A 17,850-nucleotide genomic window follows, 5' to 3' on the forward strand; every position below is an offset into this window, starting at 1 on the left:
GAGCTTAAGTTTTTCCCTACACGATCTCTACCTAAAAACACATCCTAAGTTTCCACATTCTGGAATGTATTTCTGGGCAAAGGCTTTTTTGAGACTGTTTTTAAACTTTTTTTGAACACTGAAGAGCTAGCTATGGCATTGGTTTTTTTTTTTTTTTTCTTATTTGATGTTTTCCAAATCACAGAGCGAACACGGTGTTTTTTCTCACCTTCTGTGACCTTCCCGATGGGCTTACGGGAAGGAGCTCTTAGTGTGCAGATAAAAGAGAAAGTTGGCCTTGCTCTGCTGATGTTGAGAAAAGAAAGAAGCAGCACCAGTGCCAGCCTCAGCCTGTGGACCCCCCAGACACCTTCGAGGCTCAGGGTGTCCCCTGGGGGCGATGTCAGGGCTCCATAGGCTGCTGTGGGTCCCACTGAGACTCCGGCCTGAGCAACCATTGTTCTTGGAATGTGTTGGACACTGGATTACATACCAGATTACAACGCTACCTTGCCCTTTGAGGGCCCCCCCTCTGCCTAGAACGTGCCCCTCCCTTCTGTTTGTAGCACGCACAGTGTGCCTTCAATAGATCATCGTGTTTTAGTGATTTGTGGTCCTGAAGCCAAGGACAGAGTTGCTTCAGAGACATGTGCAAACAGGAAACGTGGAAAGCTGGATTCGGGGCGAAGGGGGGGGTCTCACTTTTCACCCCCTGCCAGCTCCCCACGTCTGGGCATCAATCCCAAGATGGTTAAACCAGAGTCTTCAATCCCAAGATGGTCAACCCATGGCTCCATTCCTCATGAGAAGTAGGAAGCGTTGCAATTGGCTCCGCTGCTTTTTGTTGCTGGCAACCCAGGTAGCAAGAGGCCTGGTCCTGCTCTCGGGCTGTAACCATAGTAATGTTGGGGAGTGAACACACCTGGAGCTTGTCGTCCTCCCCCACATCGAGACCAACACACACAGCTGTGGGAAGCTGTGAAGGAAACGGGTTCCGGTTCAGTTCATTATCAAGTCCCCGATCGGGATCGGGAGCCCTCCTGCGGCCCGTGTGCATGCCGTCCAGATATGAGGAACGTTGAAGAGCCACCCGGGGAGCTGAGGCCGACACACCAAGCCGCCCGCGAGCCCCGCCGTGCCTGGCAGGAGCCTGTCGGCGGGTCTCGTTGGCACAGTAGTTCTTAAACTACAAAGGAAGCTAATGTCGTGTTACCGTCTTACCTCTGAGCCCGTGTTACCCATCTGATGCTCTCACGTATTTAGCATGTGTCCATTTTCCTCTACAGGTTGAAGAGAGACCAGAAAAGGATTTCACCGAGAAGGTAAGGAGTTTCTGGAAGCCTTCGTGTTGTCGATGATCCACAGGGGGCCCAAAGCGTATGGATGCAGCTGATGAGGAAATACGATGGTTGATCTTTAATAAAGATGCTCCCCCGGGAGTGAGCAGGTTTGCGTGTGGCCCAGCTGCCGGCACCTCGTCCTTCTGGGTCCCCGGGAGGCCTTTCCAGGGTGTGTGTTGGCTCCTGCTGGAGAGCAGCGGCGTTCACCGTGGCCCATGCAGGGAGCAGCGGCTTCACCCAGATAGGTCCCAGGCAGATGAGCCTTCCTTACGGCTTTGCATAAGCTGCTCGAGACTTTCCCATTCAAAAACAGTAAAGGTACCTGTATAGCTGACGTACAGGTGACTGTTGTCTGAAATCACATTCAGTGTTTGTGGCGTTCTAGGGGTCTCGGAGCCTGCCCGGCCTGTCCGCAGCCACCCTGGCCTCCCTGGGCGGGACGTCCTCTCGGAGGGGAAGCGGGGACACCTCCATCTCTGTGGACACAGAGGCATCCATCAGGGAAATCAAGGTAAGGCTGCCAACCTACTTACGACCTAGAGTAGCCTCCTATGAAAATCAGGCTTCGAGTATAAATTTGTAAAGTTCTGGATCTTTCTTGTGGGTCCCCTGTGTCCCGTAAACACATGTTCTAGTCACACCGAGATGCAGGTCGGTTAGGGTCTCCCACAGGAGGCGCACCTGCTCGCCCCACCGCGGCCGGGCACACCGGTGCCCTCTGTGCCCCCTCGGCTGTCCGGGCACAGCTTGCTGAGGTGAGGGCCCTCGCCCTGCTGCCCAGCAGGTGCTCGGCCACTTCTGTATACCTGACATGCACAGACACATGGCCTTCAGTTGTTTGGAACATGTGGGACTCGCTGCTCATTTCTTGCTGCTCCCAATCACACTGCCTTGCTCTTTGAGGGTCCCCCTCTGCCTAGCACATGCCCCTTCTTTCTATTTGTAGCACACACATATGCCTTCAATAGATCATCGTTGTGGGATTTTTTTCTTCTCCCACTGGAACGTAAGCGTTAGTCTCTGCTACGTCCTCACTGTCCATGGGTGGCCACTCCGAGTGTGTGAGAGAGAAAGGCAGTACAGTTTGTTAAACTACCTAGGACCTCAGGGGATGGGCTCTTCCATCCTCTGGAGACCAGAGCCAAGGCCCGAGGAGGAAACCTAAAGATCGGACTTGGTTTCATTGATGGAAGAATTTTCTAAGAGTTAAAACCCAGCTGCCCGTGGTGTCTGAAAGCTGGATGACCGTCTGCCAGGGAGGTCAGAGAAGGGATGTAGCATCAGCCACGGCTTGGGCTGGGCTCCCTGAAAATGCCTTCAGAGTCCTGCGCTTTGTAAGAACGATTTCAGCGGACTGCTCTTCCCAAAACGTCCTCCCTTGCTCTCCAGCAGCTCTTTTTGTTCATTTCCTTTGCTACGTCCGAGTAGAGATTGCTGGAATCATAATTCATCTCTGCTCGAGAGCACCGTTCATCGGCTCAGCGAGCATGTACTGAGGCTAGCTCAGACCAGACAGTGGGCACCAAGAGGGCAGGGCGGAGACTCGGAGCTCCGTCATCAGCTCAGGACAGAGCTTTGCCGAGGCCCATCGTTAGTATGTCACTGTGTCTAGCACAAGGCAGGCACCCAAAGAGCTTGAGTGAACTCTTAAATATGAATAAAATAACTCATTTCATTTTCAGAAGCTCTTCGGTCTGTTGTCTAAAATTGTGCAGAAGTATAATGACGCAGAGCTGAATTTTATGAAGGTGTCCAATGAGCAAGATCTCAATTTTAATCTCCATAATTTTGAAATGTATTGTATTTTCCTTCAACACTTAAGGAAAACAAACCAAAACAAACAAACAAAAAAAGAAAATCACTGCCCAAATGGGGGAAACGACACAGAGGTAGAAAAGATTTAGAGGACGGCTTCTCTTTCTTGGTGGTCGGTCTCACTTTTTTCCCATTATCATCTCCTTCTTTTGCCAATTCCTAGGAACTGAGTGAGTTGAAGGACCAGATTCAGGACGTAGAAGGCAAATATATGCAGGGGTTGAAAGAGATGAAGGTACCAGCTTATGCAAGTGTGGGCTTATGGTACTAACCCAACTTAACTTTAGAAAACCCTAAAGAAGTCGCCCAGACTGCACGCTCGCTCTCAGAAGCCTCCAGACTGCAGATCTCCGGGTGTCAGGAACACGGGCGAGGGCTTGTGCCCTGAGTGTTCTCCCATAAGCAGCTTCCACGTCCACTCCTGAGCCCCGTAACCCTCAGTAGAAACAGTTACTAACGTACTTGCTGATGCATGTTTTGGACTCATTCTCCTCTCCCGGCTCACACCCAGTTTTTTCTCACTTCCCACACAACTGTACCGTAGGGTTTTGGGATTTTCTTCACTGTCCATAGTAGCTCCATACAAACAAGGCTTCACTTGATTTGCTTCCCCAAGAATATGATGTCTGCCCATAAGGCAGTCCGTGTCGCTGGGCTTCTGAAACATCCAGAATACTTGCATGCCGTAAGATTTCACTGATTGAAGCTGCCTCTGAGTGTGCACCATCCTGGATTTATTTGAGCAAATACACGCTCCTTTTGGAATGTAGAGTCCCTGTATCGTGCCAGCCAGGAAATGTAGTTGCCATGTTCTTGGGTGGGGAGGCGGGTAGTTGAGGACTGTGTTCTCTGTGGATCTAGGAGTAGATGGCAAGCCTGTCACTCCCTTTTCAGCTCCCCAAAAAGTACCCCCAGAAGAATCTGAGTTGTTTTTGTCACAGGGGCACCGGAGAAAGGCCATGTTGGTTTTTAAATGACTAATAAGGGATGCCTCGGTGGCTCAGCGGTTGAGTGTCTCTGCCTTTGGCTTGGGGTGTGATCCTTGGGTCCCGCCATCGGGCCCCCTGCAGGGAGCCTGCTTCTCCCTCTGCCTGTCTGTGTGTCTCTCATAAATAAATAAAATCTTTAAAAAACATTACTACTAAATAAATCACTGGCATGTTTGTCGCCTCTCCCTGAAAAGAGGGGGAAATCATGATTGACTTTCATGCATGGGAGAAGGAAGTCACTGAGCCAGCCTAGGAACTGCTGGTCCCACCTGAAATCGTTGCCCTGGTTCACACATGCAGGCGAGAGCAGCACCGGTCCGTGAGGCCTCCTCATGGGACCGGACACACCTGACCACGCAGTGCCCACCTTTAGCTTCGGTGGTTTGCACCCAGGGACTCGCCCTCCCCATTCTGGGGTCACCTTCCCCTGATCTCTGCGTGGGGACAGAAATGCTGCCCTCCTCCATTGCCTGGCCAACGAGGGTGTCCGCAGGAGGGCTGTGTTTCTGTTGCAGACCTCTTTCCCTGGGCTGTCCCTTCAAAGGAATGCCCTTTGTCCTTCCGGGGCTGACCCACTGAGACCTGAATAGCTTGTTTAGTTGTCCTAGAGGCCGAAACTTAAAACTTCACCTTATCCTTTCCTGGTTCACAAGCCCCGACAGGGGGTAGCCAGCAGCAAGTGGCAGGTGTTTGTTAAGGTGACACACTGGCTCTTTTCTGGGTCCTGGTCACATTTCTTGAGTGACTGCTTCAGAAACCTGTTGAACGGCCCAGCGGGCACCACGGAGTCATGCGGTCAGGCTACTGCTACCCGCGCCCAGAGCCTGCTCATTGCGAGCCTCCCCTGTCAATGGCCGTGGAAGCCGTCCTCCTCCCGGATGCAATTAAGAGCTAAATTTCTGAGTCGATAACTAATGTTCTGAGTGCTTAATACCCCGATGTGACCCGACTGAAAAGGGGGAGTTTCTGTGCATTTGAAGTTAGCGTGTGTTTCTTATCCTGATCCATTCTATTTGCTCTAAGAAATTAAGATTAGGGCTAGGTGGTTTTTTTTTTTTTTTTAAAGACTACTAAACTAATCTTTGTTTTTGTTCTCTTCTACAATTTCAAAAACATGACACGGTTTCTGCAGGACTCGCTGGCAGAAGTTGAAGAGAAGTATAAGAAGGCTATGGTTTCTAATGCTCAGCTAGACAATGAAAAGACGAATTTCATGTACCAGGTTGATACCCTAAAGGATATGTTGCTAGAGCTCGAAGAGCAGCTGGCTGAGTCCAGGCGGCAGTACGAAGACAAAAGCAAAGTAAGCTTCAGTCTGAGAGAGAGCGGTAGAGAGTGTGCATGTGGTATACGGCGCATCTGTGGGGCATGTGCACATGTGTGCGTGTGTGTGTGTGTGTGTGTGTGTGTGTATGATCATTTTTTTATTTTTTGGAAAAATGACAGTTCTCCATTTGTTCAGGAAGCCCAAACATATCTGTAAGAATGCCATGCTCTTTGCTGAGGGATTTGCAACATTAATATGCACAATTCCACTCTGTAAATGAGAAACAATTTACTGGGAGAACACTGTGTTTTGCATGTGTGATAAAGTCATAACCATGAAAAAACAGGCCTACAGAGAACCAGCATGTTTAGATGGACATAATTGGGTACTTCAGGATTTTCCTGTTGGGGCACCTGGCTGGCTCAGTCAGTAGAGCGTGCACCTCTTGATCCCAGAGTTATAAATTTGATCCCCCATAGGCATAGAAATGACATGATAATAAGATCTTTAAAAAAAAAAAAGGTGACTTTCCTATGAGTATACATTTCTGGATTTGTGTTTTGTTATCTCTTAACACCATGGAGAAATAGTTGCAAATATATTCATTTATCTTATTCCATTTAAGAATTACAGATCTCCATTAAGCTAACTTAATTTATGATAGCAGTGAGAAGTCTGAGCCTATGTTGAAATCGGTGACAAAAGACTACTTAGATGTCTTTGTGGGATATAAAGCAAGGAATACTTGCTTTTCATAGTTTTCGGAATTAGTTGGTCTATCAAACCCTAGGATATTGTCCAATGTTTCAGAGTTGCTGAGGTAAACAGAAAATTTAATTTGTGAATGTCACTATCTTTTTTTTTTTTTTTTTTTTTAGCTGGTTCTGGTCCCTAACTCCCAAGGGTTAAAACCAGTGTGTCATTAACAATTCAAGGGCCTCCTTCTTTGACGGCTATAGAATTGAATTAGAAACTAAAGAAGAATTTTAGTTAGGAAGTTTATGAAAGCTAAACTCTGAAACAAAGGAGAAACTTCCCAGGAGACCTCGTGTCACAGTGAAAAATAGAGGAGCAGTGTGCGCACTCTGGACCCCACCTGTGGGGAGGATACTCTAGTGTGTTCTTAGTGTTCCTGGGATGTCCTCCTCAGACATCAGAAAGTAGAGCAAGAACCCCCACATCTAATTCCAGAGAATTTGGATGATCCTAGAATGTTGTCCCAAGCTGGGGAACATGGACCAGCAGGCCCTTGTTGCAGCTGGGAGGGTCCCAGTCACCCCCAGGCTTCAGAAAGTGGGTGAGCAGATGATGCCCGGGTGAGAAGCCAAGGTCAGAGCCCTTCCAGAATTACCCCTGGCTGACCTGGGAAGCATATCCCCTGCCGTCCTAAACTGTCGACAGTCAGGTGGGCACCAAACCATCCTCAGGAGCTGTGCAGGTTGTGAGCTGAGCCAAAGACCAGAAGCACATGTTGTCATGTCACAGGGGGGGAGGGGAGAGGAGGGAAGGGCTAGGGGAGCAGCCGTGTACCGGCAAGCGCCTTCTCCTCTCCCACCTTTTCCTGTTTTGTCCCTGGAGTGGGGCCCCTGGAGTACAGAGCTGGCCATCCGCTTGCCAGGGTAGACTGTGTTTACCCTCTTTTTATCCTAAAGAGTATCCCTAATCGAACTTCATAATCAGGGATCGTTCATCCTTGGTGCTTCACACCTCCGGGCCCTCCAAGCGCATGGTCCCACTGCTGGCCTATCGGGAGTCAGGGGCACCTGTCAGGTGCATCAGGTCCTCAGGGAGAGTTTCCGGGAGATCAGATGTGGGCTCGTGTTGTGACAAAGGCCTTGAGAATCGTGATGCCGTGGTCACAGGTAGCTGGTTCCCAGACCCGTGCAAGTCACAGGAGCGTGCAAGACAGCAGGTGTGACTCTGTCACTGCATCCATGCTCTTTCCTGCCTTGTAGGAGTTTGAGAGGGAAAAGCACGCCCACAGCATCCTGCAGTTCCAGTTTGCTGAAGTGAAAGAGGCCCTGAAGCAAAGGGAAGAAATGCTCGAGGTGGGTGTGAATTCCTGGTTCTCTTTCCCTTCTGCATCTCGGGAGTATGTGGTGGGTCAGTGTGAAAGGTAACAGTTATCTCGAAACTGAAGAGTTTAGGCTAATGCCTTGTGCCTTGTGTAAGAAAAATGGTTTTCATCGATGAAGATTCTCATTCTCTGGGGGCTTCGTGTGTGTCGGGCATCGTGGCGGGCAGTGCAGGGGCCCCCTGGGGTGTCCACGTCCTGATCCCTGGAACATTGGAAGATAGAGGAACAGCATGTGCACTCAGGGCCCCATGTGTGGGGAGGATGCTCTAGGGCATTCTAAGTTCTAAGTCCTCACTGGGGGGGGGGTGGCACCCCCCACAGCAGAAGGGATGGTGGGCAGGGACCTCGTGATGGGGAGTTGACCTTCAATTACCCGGAGAGCCCTCCATCATCACATGGTCCTCATACAGGGAGGCAAGAGGGGCAGCAGGAGGAGATGTGAGGGAAGCGAGGCTGGTGCCATGTGAGGAAGGGGCCATGAGCTGAGGAGTGTGGCGGCTTCTGGGAGCCAAAAATAAGGTTGGGGGTGGCGGGCAGGGCACGGGTTCTCCCCTAGAGCCTCCAGAGACAATCCAGACCTGCCCACACCTTGATTCTGGGGCAGCAGACTCAGTTTGGCCTTCTGAGTTCCAAAACTATAAGAGAATAAATTTGTGTTGTTTTTAAGCCTCAGAATTTGCGGGTAGTTTGTTACATTGGTGATAGGAAACCGATACGGGGTCGGGTCTAACCTTTTCCCCTGATCAGAACTTGAGCTGGCGCTTGTACATGAGCATGTTCCCCCGGCGGGATTTGTGTCTGCCCCTCTGGCACCTGGGGGCGAGGCCAAGGAAGAGGTTCCAGGGAGCAGAGACGGACCCAGGCCGAGGCAGGAAATGGGGCTCGTACCCCCTCCACGCATGTCGGTGGGCGCACGGGCACTCAGAGCTCTCGGATTAGCTGCCCCCGCACTTCGTCTTCCTGCCTAACCCTTTATCTGCTTCCTTTCTATCTGTTCCTATCCTTCAGGAAATCCGACAGCTACAGCAGAAGCAGGCGAGTTATATCAGGGAGATTTCTGATCTTCAGGAAACAATAGAGTGGAAAGACAAGAAGATAGGGGTAGGATTCCCACGTGAACCTGTCCAAAGGGCCAGTCCGCTAGCAGAGGCAGTGCTTCCAGGTGTTGGGTGTGCAGAAACTTGTGGGGGCATGCATGCGGCCCCGTGGGACTCAAAACTAATAATACAGGGAACGCACTAGCTCACTCCAGCCGATGTGAGCTCCAAACTTGAAGTCGACGTCCGACACGGCCATTGGCATCTTGTCCACACTAACCGGGCCTTCTGCCCACGGACCAGTCCAGCCAGCAGCACGCTCAGATACAAGAGTGAGGAGGGCGCCCTAGGGCAGGTGGGGCACGGGGAGGCTCCGGCCTCTCGGATGCCCTGTGCAGGGCCTCACCCACATGGGCTCTGCTTAGAGGCTTCCGAGGAAGCTGCAAGGTGGCAGGTGCTGTGCCCATGTATTCCCTCCCTGACGTGTCCCCACGGAGGACCCAGGCCCCTCCCCCTTGATGAGAAGAGCAAGAGCGCACACACACACGCACACACACACTCCTTTAGGAGTGACGCATAGGAAGGAAGGAGCCCACGTAGAGTAACCACCATGCTTCCTCATGACAAGGGGCCCGCAGAACGGAGCCTCATCCCCCCACAGCTCCGATGCCCTCCTGTGTTGGAGCACATCGCCCGTGCTCCCGAGGCCGTGCTGGTTTTCCCTTTCATTAGAGCCTCTTCCACACTCATTTAGGACTTGTGAGCATGCGCCCTGTGTGTTTGCTTTAGGGCCACTTTGTGTTGGTCTGAGACAACAAACGCTGAGAATCCATGTAGAGAACTAGTAGAAGTTGTCACTCGGGGTTTCCGAAGCATTTCTTCTTCATCCTCACGCATCTGTCCTCTGAGTGAGCGCATGGCTTCTGTTCATTCTGTCAAGAGCTAGGAAGCTGCGCACGCCCTGTGGCCTCCACCGCCCTCCACCCTTCGTGCCTGTACAGGAGCAGGTGGCCGCAGTCCTTGGCTCGCATAAATTAACCAGATGCTCAGTGCTCACTTTTTGTCTGTATCTCGAAGCATAGTCTACGCGGTGCCTTGACTCCGACGGTCTGTGTAGCGGAAGCCTTCTCGTTCCTGCTTTAGTCACCTGCTCACCCCTGCGAATCTTCTCTCTCTTTGCTCTGCCCACAATCAGGCTTTAGAGAGGCAGAAAGAGTTCTTTGATTCCATAAGGAGTGACCGAGACGATCTTAGAGAAGAAGTAGTCATGCTGAAAGAGGAACTAAAGGTATGAAGCCAAAGTATAGTTTAAAAAAAAAAAATCCCAGTTCTCAAGAATGATTCCGTGTGTGTACTCGTGTTAATTAATTTTGTGTCGTGGATTTTACTTCTGTTAATCAATTCAAATCTGAAGTTAACTGACACCGGAGAGACACGTTCAATGAATGTAGGTGCAGTCGGCTCTGCCCCGTTCCTTTAGATGTTTCCAAGCACATCTGAGCTTGGAACAGCTCTGATTTCCAAGAATTTTTTGTATACTGCTTACATTTTTTTTCTCGTACTCATTATTAGATTGTCCAGGACATTACTCAAAGCTGGAGAATGAGTTTCCAGTTGGAGAATGTGTTTCTTTATATTAAAGGCCCAAAGCTAAGGACTTCACCTGAACGGTGGTGTGGGTGAGGCTCACGCCAACTAGACTTGGAGACCCCATGGGTTGAGGATGTTTCCATTGTCCTGTTTGTGCCACGTCAGGGGGTCCTCAGCTGCTGGCTGGACACGGAGTGAAGGAAAAGGGGTTCTGGGGTAGAGGGGTTATCAACATTGCAGGAGACAGTCTGGAGAAGGGGTCCAGCCTTGGAAAATCCTAGATCGTCAGTGGAAACATATCAGTGCCAGCTGCTTATGTTCAGGGGCAGGGCCAGAGCAGTCAACCAGAGGGGACAGGTTCCTGTCACTGCTCCTCCCAGGGCTGAGCCTGGTGCTGGGGCGCCTCCATGCTCGGGAGACAGCCGTCGCAGCAGGGAAGGCAAGTGAGTCCTCCATCCAGATGAAGATAACTGGCTTTAGAGTGTTTCACTGTGTAGTGAGCATGAATTATGTTTCCTCTGAAGATACCAAACATTCTAGCCACTTCTTTATTCCTCCTTTAGCGTAAGTTGTGTGTAATTCCTCTCAGATCACACACATCTCTTTCTTGATCTCTGTCTCTCTTTTTAAAGAATGCAACCAGGATTTTTAAAAGCCAGGTCCGTTAACGGGGACGGGCTTGATGCTCTACTCTGCAGCAGCCCGCAGACCACTACCTCCAGTTAAAAAGGATGCGTGTTTTTAATGTCTTGTTACCAGCGTGTCAAGACGTGCACTGGAGCGTGCAAGAAGGAAGTGGCCCTTGGAGGAAGACATCCCAGATTTGTGTGTGTTGATAGGATATTTATGAGCATGGTGCCTACCACTGCTCGGACTCTGTTCCCTCGACTTCAGGGAAAAATAGTTTCTTTTTCGTTATTGTCAATAAAATAGAGGTTAAGCCAACCAGTCAGTATTACAGTGAGTCTGTTTTTGTTCCCAGAAACATGGAATAGTCCTAAATTCAGACATAGCTACCAACGGGGAGACTTCAGAAACTCTAAATAACGTTGGACACCAAGGTCCATCCAAGATAACGAAAGAAGAGTTAAATGCCCTCAAGACGACGGGGGACGGGACGCTAGGTAAGTACTCCCCTCCCTTTGGGTCTTTTTATCTCACAGTCCGCATCGATCCACCTTCCGTGCATTATTAGAATTGACATAATCATCACTGATCAATTAACAATCACACAGCATGCCATTTGTCCTACCACTTCCTGGGAGCTCCCTTGCCACACGGTGTGATCACCCACATGTTGTCTGGCGTGCATCCCTGTGCAGTGCTCACCACCGATGGCTGAAGAATACGTTTCTCTTGCTTCTCAAAGCCACCAAGTAAGACTGTGAATGCAAGGAAAATTGTCTTGAGAATTAAAGGGACGGTTTTGGCAGTCCTGTTTGGTTTTCCTCAGATGTGTGCCAAGGATGGCTTCTTAACTTACTCTGTTACAGACTTCTCAAGAGATCAGAATGGCAGAGGCAGTGAAGTAAGATAGGTGACCCTATTTACAAGCCAACGTTGCCCATCCTACACACCACCAAGTGTTTTTTGAGGGTACGAGGTGCCTGTGGGCAGCAGGGTGGGGTTGGTGACAGGACCTCTTGGTTGCCGTTCTCAAGCTACCACTCGGGAGCCCCGGAGGGGGTGAGGCAGACAGGCTGCCCCCGGTGGCGAGTGTGGTTCCCGGTGGAAGGTGTGCCCTTCCCATCAAGGGTCTGATTATGCCTTCCCCTTTGTTAGAGGTGATGCTCCTTTGTATGTCAGTGTTTGCTTCTGAAAGAACATAAATTGGGGAGTCCACCAGATTGTGAGAATGCTTTATACAGTGTGCAAACATCTGAAAAGATTTGCCAATTAATATTTGTCCTAACACTTAGCTTTGGGATAAGCCCCCTAAATCCGGCGTGCAGCCTGGAGTCGCAGCCGGCAGATAAGGCCTCGCTTGTCCCTCGTTACCAGTTACATTCCTGCTTTTTACGGTGAGGCTGGAATATGGTCAGGGCCCGTGGCTTTAATTAGAAGCTTTCATCTTATTTCTTTGTATTTATGGGAATGTAGAAACCTGTAGGCCCCAGCTCCTCAGGACTTGCTTCCTAGAGAGGTATACCTCATTACCTGGATGACCTCTTAAGGCACACAGCACTTTCGATTGAGTAAAAGTTGCTGAAAGAAGATAAACTGGTTGGCTTCCATCTTACCTTTTTATTAGCTGTGCGAGCAGCTAGGAATTTGACCATATTGCTCTTGTTCAAACATACACTTGATAAATCTTTGCTAACCGTTGTGAAACCAACCCTTAAAGAACCAGAAATAATCACGTTTGTAAGTGGTCTCCAGATATTTTTGGATCACATATCCCTATCGGCAAAGAATTATGGGGACTTTCCAATTCATATATTTTTAATTTACATGTACACGTACTGTTTCATCATTGCAAAGTGTGTATCATAAGGCATGTTCACTGATAGACATCTTTAAAGGGTGAAGTAAAATTAACTAGAAGTCCTACTGTTTTCCCCAGTTTCCCGGGGTAAGGGCACCCGCCCGTGGAGACCACGTGTTAATAAAATTACCAAGCTCTGACTTTCAGCAACATGGCATCCGATACGCCAAGGGTCGGTTTATTTGGAGAATCTCAGATATAAGCATCCATTCCAAAGTCATAACGTGTTTTTAATTTGTACTTCAAAAAAAAAAATTTTGTACTTCTTTAATTGATGAGTAACTTATTATTAGTGAAGTGGTCATCTTGATGTTAAGCATTGGCCACCTGCTAGAACTCCCCCCACTCCAAGCCCTTTGGGAGTGGAGCCCCTTCAGTGGTTAGGGCATTGGCTGCTTTCTCAGGAACCCAGAGATTAGATGGTGGGGGTGGGGTGGATTTCTTTTCTCTTCACATAAACTAGTTCAAAAGTATCTTTCTTGAGATTGCCCTTGAAGCTGAGTTTCCTAAGGTGGATTGAATGTTTCTTTTAAAAATTACTTGGAGGTGGTCTTATAGGGCTGTGTGGTGCACAGTGTAGTTTGACAGCTGGAGGAGTGTGAGTAGGCCAGATGTGCATTTGTAAACAAGAATGGGGAACACGAACTTTAGGTCATTCTCAGACCCATTATTTTGGATTGTTTGGCTGCCTGATTCAGAGCTCTATTTGTTAAAACTTAACTGCACCTTTGAAAATCAATTCACACAAGATGGCACCAGCAGCCGCCCTTGCCTTTGAGATGGTGGCAGTGGCCTTCGCTGATCAGACGTTTGCTAATGCAATGACTGCTTTGCAGCACAGACCTGGCAAAGGCTTCTATTCCGTGTGATTCTTTGATGACTCTCTCTCCTTAGGAATGGGGTCGGGTGGGAGAGAGAACATGTGTTTACGCTGTAGTATGTGTTAAGTGGTCACCACATCATGGGGTCCCTTCAATTTTCTCAATGGTCTTTTAGGAAGAGCCAGTGAAGTGGAGGTGAAAAGTGAAATTGTGGAGAATGTGGGGAAAAGAGAAATCTTGCAGAATTCTGAGCAAGAACAGCACAGAGAGGACCCAGCCCAGGAGTGTGTGGACACAGAGGTGCTCCATCCTGGTGAAAATGCCGAGGACCAGAAAGCCTCTGAAGACAGTGCCCCCTCTCTAGGAGTATTAGCAGATGCTACGAATGAGGAGCAGGCTCAAAACCAGATTCTAGAGAACGCCTCCTTCCTTGAAAATACAGCTCAGGTTGAGTCCAATGAGGTCACAGGCACACCAGATGATAGGACTGGGGCTCCCCTTGAGCAGTCCGAATGTTTGAGTGAATTAGTTGATGAAATCCCAGGTCCTGGGAGTGGGCAGGACAGTTGCAATGCCTCAGATATCAAAAAACAAAGTAAAGAATCTGCGGAAAAACAGGAAGATTTGAAAACCAGCTTGGGAGAGGATAGCACAAAGCCTTGTCAAGAATCTGCTCCTCTGCAAACATCTGAAGTTGGAGGGCTGGACAGTGCAGACCCTGGGGAGCAAGGTGGGAGCCCCACAGAGGGTGTGGTAGAGGCAGGGCTAATGGGGCTTGGGGAGCAGGTGGGCACAGGAGCCTCCGGGCCTCCAACGTATAACAATGACAACATGAGCCATGATGAGGAGTGTGCAGCAGAAGCCCACACAGAGTTAGACACAAGCACAGGGCATGCTCTAGACAAAGAGCTCTCCAGGCAGGAAGCTGCAGAGCCCCCAGAGCTCCCAGGTCAGAGGGCAGCAGTAGATGAGGAGAATGATGAAAAGGAGGATGAGGAAAGGGGGTTGAGGGATGAGGAACCAGGCCAGACAGAAGTGCAGGATGTTCCTTGTTGCCCGGCGGCTGAAAGCAGTCCTCAGGGAGCAACAGGCCTAGCTGTGCCAGATGCCAAAAGCAAGCCCCTGGTTACGAAGGAACCTGAGGAAGAAAAGAGTGACCAAAAGGGAGACGCACTGGCTTCATCACAGAAGAAGATAAAGAACAAGAAGAAGAAAAACAAGAAAAAATCACCGGCACCTGTAGAAACCCTTCAAGATGCTAAGAAAGAGTTAACGTTTCAGAACTCAGATGGAAGTGAGGTGAAGGAAGGAGAGCATGCAGCTCTCAGTGACACAAAACCAGTTGTAAAAACACAAAATGAGGTACCTGAAAGTCCAAAGGAGAAAAACATATCAGGAAGCAGTGAAAAGATTGATTGTCCAGAAAATCTGAAAATTGAGTTGGCTGAGAAACTTGACCAAGAAGATAATGATGTAAACACTAAGAAGGGGGGGAAAACAGCTGATGGCGACACATTAGGTTTGAGGGGTGACACAACCCAGTCATCAGACATGAGTGCCAGCGATAAGGAGCTAGATGAAGCCGTTAGGAAAGATGATGCTAAGGAAGATGGCGCCGCTCACAGCAGTGCTCCAGAACCAGGCCATGGAGGAGCGTCCAGCAGCGCCCTGCCGGAGAATGAAGGTCCCTTCAAGGACACTGACGATGCCTCTCAAACAGGAAGTACAGAGCAGCATGAGACGGCAGAGGGTCCCAGTCAGATAGTCGGGAAGGCCGTAGGAAATGATCATGTAGCATCCGCAGGAGAGTTGGGAGCCTCCAACTCAGAAGGCAGAGACAAGCCGAGAGGCGGAAGCGAGAAGGGCAAAAGCAATGAAGAGTGTACCATGTCCTAAGTGGGCAGGGCCAAGGACTGCACAGGAAGTCCAGCTGTCAGAGGCCCATCTGCTGTCTCCCCGGGCGAGGTTCCCAAAATGCTCCTCATTCATCTAGATGCACCATAGGACAATCAACCGCCGAGCTGCCTAGCACGCTGAGTATAGACTGTTACCTGTAGACGTATACTCTTCCTCATTAAAGTTATCACCCAGATCAGAAAGAAAGGCACGTCTGTAATCGGTAGACGTTCCAACTGAGAGCAGTCCGGCAGTGTCCAGCGAGAGCGTACGCGTCCTATTCCTGCTTACAACCCAAATGAAGCTATTTAGCATTTGCCTTAGGCCGATATTCTTGACCAAATACATCAGCATCCAACTGAAATGACCAAATGGCATTCTGAGATTTGTGAGTATAGTCGATACTTAATGTGTCTCATTCAAATATATGTACTCTGACATTTGATTTTGATGTGTACGTTATAACCTATATGGTATTTTGTTCTAAAAGGAGATAAGTGGTCAAATAGCGTATAGGTCAATGAGTTATGATAAGATTTGCACCTTAGGACAGTAATTAATCATGTTAGGGATAAGAAATAAATATCTTCAAGCACTGGGAGATCTTCCTTCCCTTTACCTCATAGAAGCCTTTTATCTCAGTCTGATACCTTTTGATCTCATTGTTGATGATGCCTGAATTTATTTTGTAGATTTTTGACTTCACTTTGTGCTGATTATAATGTACTAAAGTCATTTTATACAAAGATTTTTTTTCTAATTTGTTTCTGGAAGAGACATACGTTGAAATTGCACTTCCTAGTGCAGCATTTGTGCAGGGGGACCATTTCTAAAATTTATTTTTTTAATTTTAAAATTACTTCGCTTTCTATATGTGTGTTATTGAAAAGAAAAATACAAAAAGGTACCGTTCTTGTGCAAACTGCTAATTGGACTATAACAGGATATTTTAAATAGGTGAATCACTTTCGGTATTTTGGTATAAATATTTTCATTTGTTGTATCTCATTATATTCTTATTGGAAAATTCTTCATTTGCTCTTCCTGAAGGAAATATATCTTTTCTATATAAGGAAGCATTTTTAAAGATAATTGTAAAGTTCAATAAAAAGAATGATTGTAAAATATTAAAATCACAAAGGACTGTACATGATGAATGCTGTTGACACTTTATGAGATTATATGAATTCATATCACTGTTACAAGGTATAATTGAATGCAAAAAAAGACCAAAACCTCAATAAAATTTGAGGCAAGCCTAAGTGTTATTATGTAATTGAAATAAAAACATTTTATAATTTTACAAGCCTGTGATTCCACTCTTTGGGCTACTTGAATTCTGGCTGTGGCTGTGGTTCTACATGACATTATCTTCAAAGTAGCACCTACTTCTGGCCTGCTAATTCCCAGTCTGTGTTGCGTGAAGGACTCATTACTTTGTCAGTAATGAATGAACTTCTCTCCTGGCACCTAGACTGGGGCTAGTGTCGCACCCTCCTGGGGAGAATTGAGAAGATCTTCCCTTGTAGCGTCTCCTGTGATCTGTGGTTCTGATCTGTGGTTCAGATCTCCATTCTGTTGCTCTGCTTACATGAGCCAGTCCTTGGAAGGCTTTGAAGGAGACGGTGAAGTTGGCAAGTAAGCATCGACTACTCCCGCGTAAGTCTCCTGAGGCAGGGGACGGCTACACCGTCCCCACTAGTGCCCGATGAGTGGAAAACTATCAGGCTTGCTAGAGAGTCTCCCATCTGAGGGCTGCAAGGGACTTGAAAGGGAGGAGCCCATGCCTCTAACTTTAGCAAAGCCACAGTCACCCTGGAACGGGCACCGGGGAAGCTCTCCTTCCTGCTTGCAAAGGCCCCTGGGGAGATGATTCAACAACCCAGCTCACTGAACGGTGAGGTCATCAAGCCATTTTAAGGTCTGGCTTTGCTCCTAATGGCTCATTTAAGGACATGGTGGCATACTTCATACCCCTCAGGTCCAGCTGTCCAGGGGGTCTCAATTAGTCACGCATCCGTTTAAGTAATAGACCTTGTGATCACTTCATATCCGGAAGGCACTGTGCCAGCAGACAAGCAGACGGGACCCAGCTTGTAGTGGAAGTAGACAGCTGAGAACCCAGGAAGTAAAAAAAAAAAAAGAAAAGAAAAGAAAAGTTCTGAACAGCCAAGCCATTTCTTGCTAATCTAAGAGCCTTCACTGTGAGCATCAGTTACCCCGCTCCGAGGGGGAAATGACATTGGAGCGCAGTAAGTGATGTTACAGGAAGGCCCTTCGGTTACCAAGACGTCAGTACCTCAGGGAGGTTCAGGTTAAGAAGACACAGAGGTATATGAGGCAGTTTGGAAAGATGTGATGTCAAAAGATTCAGACTCAGAAGAAGAATGAAAGGCTACCTGTCCGCCACATCCCCAGAGGAGCCCAGACCCCCGACGTCTCACTTCCCTACCGAGCAGAGGGAAACGCTCATCACGGGTACCTTAAATCAAAAAGCAGGGATGTCTTTCATTCCCAAACCAGAACATAGCGACTGTATGTAAAATGTAAATCT

At 48.5% G+C, this 17,850-nt stretch overlaps 1 protein-coding gene across 50 annotated transcripts in view; it reads left to right on the forward strand.

The window, feature by feature from the left end:
• Positions 1–17,850, forward strand: part of LRRFIP1 (LRR binding FLII interacting protein 1) — a 139,347-nt gene that overhangs the window by 111,748 nt on the left and 9,749 nt on the right. For 34 of the 50 annotated variants that reach the window (XM_049100989.1, XM_049100992.1, XM_049100994.1 and 31 more), the window contains 9 exons: positions 1,266–1,301; positions 1,705–1,830; positions 3,298–3,369; positions 5,256–5,426; positions 7,346–7,438; positions 8,476–8,568; positions 9,700–9,792; positions 11,077–11,218; positions 13,576–16,602. In XM_049100989.1, coding sequence (XP_048956946.1) covers positions 1,266–1,301; positions 1,705–1,830; positions 3,298–3,369; positions 5,256–5,426; positions 7,346–7,438; positions 8,476–8,568; positions 9,700–9,792; positions 11,077–11,218; positions 13,576–15,296 — 2,547 coding nt within the window. In that variant the 3' untranslated portion in view covers positions 15,297–16,602. Of the gene's footprint in view, positions 1–1,265; positions 1,302–1,704; positions 1,831–3,297; positions 3,370–5,255; positions 5,427–7,345; positions 7,439–8,475; positions 8,569–9,699; positions 9,793–11,076; positions 11,219–13,575; positions 16,603–17,850 lie in introns of those variants that run through there. The other 16 variants (XM_025463599.3, XM_049101033.1, XM_049101032.1 and 13 more) reach the window with 8 other exon arrangements.

This window comes from Canis lupus, chromosome 25 (assembly GCF_003254725.2).
Source record: "Canis lupus dingo isolate Sandy chromosome 25, ASM325472v2, whole genome shotgun sequence".
Classification (NCBI taxonomy): Eukaryota; Metazoa; Chordata; class Mammalia; order Carnivora; family Canidae; genus Canis; species Canis lupus.